Here is a 1701-nt window from a genome sequence, read left to right as displayed (position 1 = left end):
GTAAGAAAATAAATAGAGGGGTTCCACAGGGGTCGGTCCTGAGGCCGCTCCTGTGGAACATCGGGTATGATTGGGTACTGCGAGGCGCACTTCTCACGGGCATGCACCTTGTGTGCTACGCTGACGACACACTGGTGCTCGCCCGTGGGAATAACTGGGGGAAGGCCCGACGTCTATCATCGGTGGGCCTCGAGTTAGTAGTGGAGAGAATCCGCGCCTTGGGACTGAGTGTGGCCCTCCAAAAGACCGAAGCGATCCATTTCAACGGGGTCCACCTCAGTCCCATATCGAAGTGGAGGGAGTCCGGGTTGAGGTGAAGCCCCATCTTAAATACTTGGGGCTCACCCTCGACAGTCGGTGGAACTGGAGGGAGCATTTCCGTCGCCTAGCCCCCCGAGTAAGAGCGGCAGTCAATGCAATCGGCTGCCTGCTACCAAATATCGGGGGGCCCAAAGAGAAGATACGCCGCCTCTATATGGGGGCAGTGGGTTCGATGGCGCTCTACGGAGCGCCAGTGTGGACGGGCGACCTGATGGCACCAAGCCAAAGACTTCTGATGGGGCTACAGCGGAAGCTGGCCATCAGGATCGTCCGCGGATATCGTACTGTCCCATTGGAGGCGGCGTTAGTGGTGTCGGGATCAATCCCTTGGGACCTGCTGGCGGAAGCGTATCAAGAAATGTACGACCAGAAGAGTGACCTCCGCCGGTGGGGACTGGTGATGACACCAAAGGCGACGGAGGCAGCCCGGCAAAGGACCAAACAACGCGCGGTGGCAAAATGGTCGGAGGATTTACTCCGACCAAGAGCCGGAGTGCGCACAGTCCAAGCCATCCAGCCAATTTTTCCAGAATGGTTGTCGAGAAAACCCGGACTTTCGTATAGGGTCGTGCAGGTGATGGGTGCTTCGGTGAGTATCTGCACGACAAAGCAAGGAGGGAGCCGACAACAAAATGTCACCACTGCGACGAGGTCAGGGACACGGCGCAACATACAGTTGAATTCTGCCCAGCCTGGGCAGAACAGCGCCGTGCCCTGACCGACAAGATAGGTGGGGATCTGGGGCTCCCCAGCATGGTCAAGGCCATGCTGGAGAGCCAAGAGAAATGGGAGGCGGTCGCCTCCTTCTGCGAGGATGTCCTCACGCGGAAGGAGGTGGCCGAGAGAGAGAGAGAGAGAGGCTGACCCTGACGCGCACCCAATGCGCCGAAAAAGTGTCGGTGCGAGGGGGAGGAGGTTCAAGCGGCGATATAGCGAAGTGGAGGAGTCTATGGAGAGGCGGGGCGGGATAGAGGGGAGAAAACCTCTCTCCCCGATCCCGCCTGACAGAGGAGAGAGGGAGGACTCCTGCGGGGACCAAGGCCGAATCCCAACCCATTCTGGGGAAGGAGGGAGCCTGATCCCCGGGGGAGAAATGTAACAGGAGAAGCGAAACGGAGGGGACGCGCGACCCCCGCCCCTTTTTTTTTTTTTTTTTTTATAGTGAGGAAATTTGCTTTAACCAACAAACCGTACCGACTGGGTCCTGAGGGAGGACCCAGAAGGCGTGTGGGGGATTCTCCACCTCTGAAGGAGGTGGCCTGACCCAAACCTAAAACCTCACTGAAACCCTTGCCTTGACGGGTATTCTCCACCGGGAACCGCTTTCGCATAACTTCCAGTGGACACCCTCGGCCATGACCCCTTTCGGGGCTCTTCCCC

General features: G+C 58.4%; 1 protein-coding gene across 1 annotated transcript; it reads left to right on the top strand.

Annotated features, from left to right (window-relative positions):
* Positions 1 to 475: 475 nt before the first annotated feature.
* Positions 476 to 1039, top strand: LOC114941056 (uncharacterized). Its single transcript, XM_029315898.1, has one exon. The coding sequence runs from the start codon at positions 476 to 478 to the stop codon at positions 1037 to 1039; it is 564 nt and encodes a 187-aa protein (XP_029171731.1).
* The last annotated feature ends 662 nt before the right edge of the window (positions 1040 to 1701 follow it).

The sequence above is a fragment of the Nylanderia fulva genome, unplaced genomic scaffold (assembly GCF_048542155.1).
Source record: "Nylanderia fulva isolate GAGA-0341 unplaced genomic scaffold, ASM4854215v1 Scaffold122, whole genome shotgun sequence".
NCBI lineage: Eukaryota > Metazoa > Arthropoda > Insecta > Hymenoptera > Formicidae > Nylanderia > Nylanderia fulva.
The sequence above is the reverse complement of the archived record's forward strand: the minus strand, read 5'-3'. Positions and strand labels throughout refer to the sequence as shown.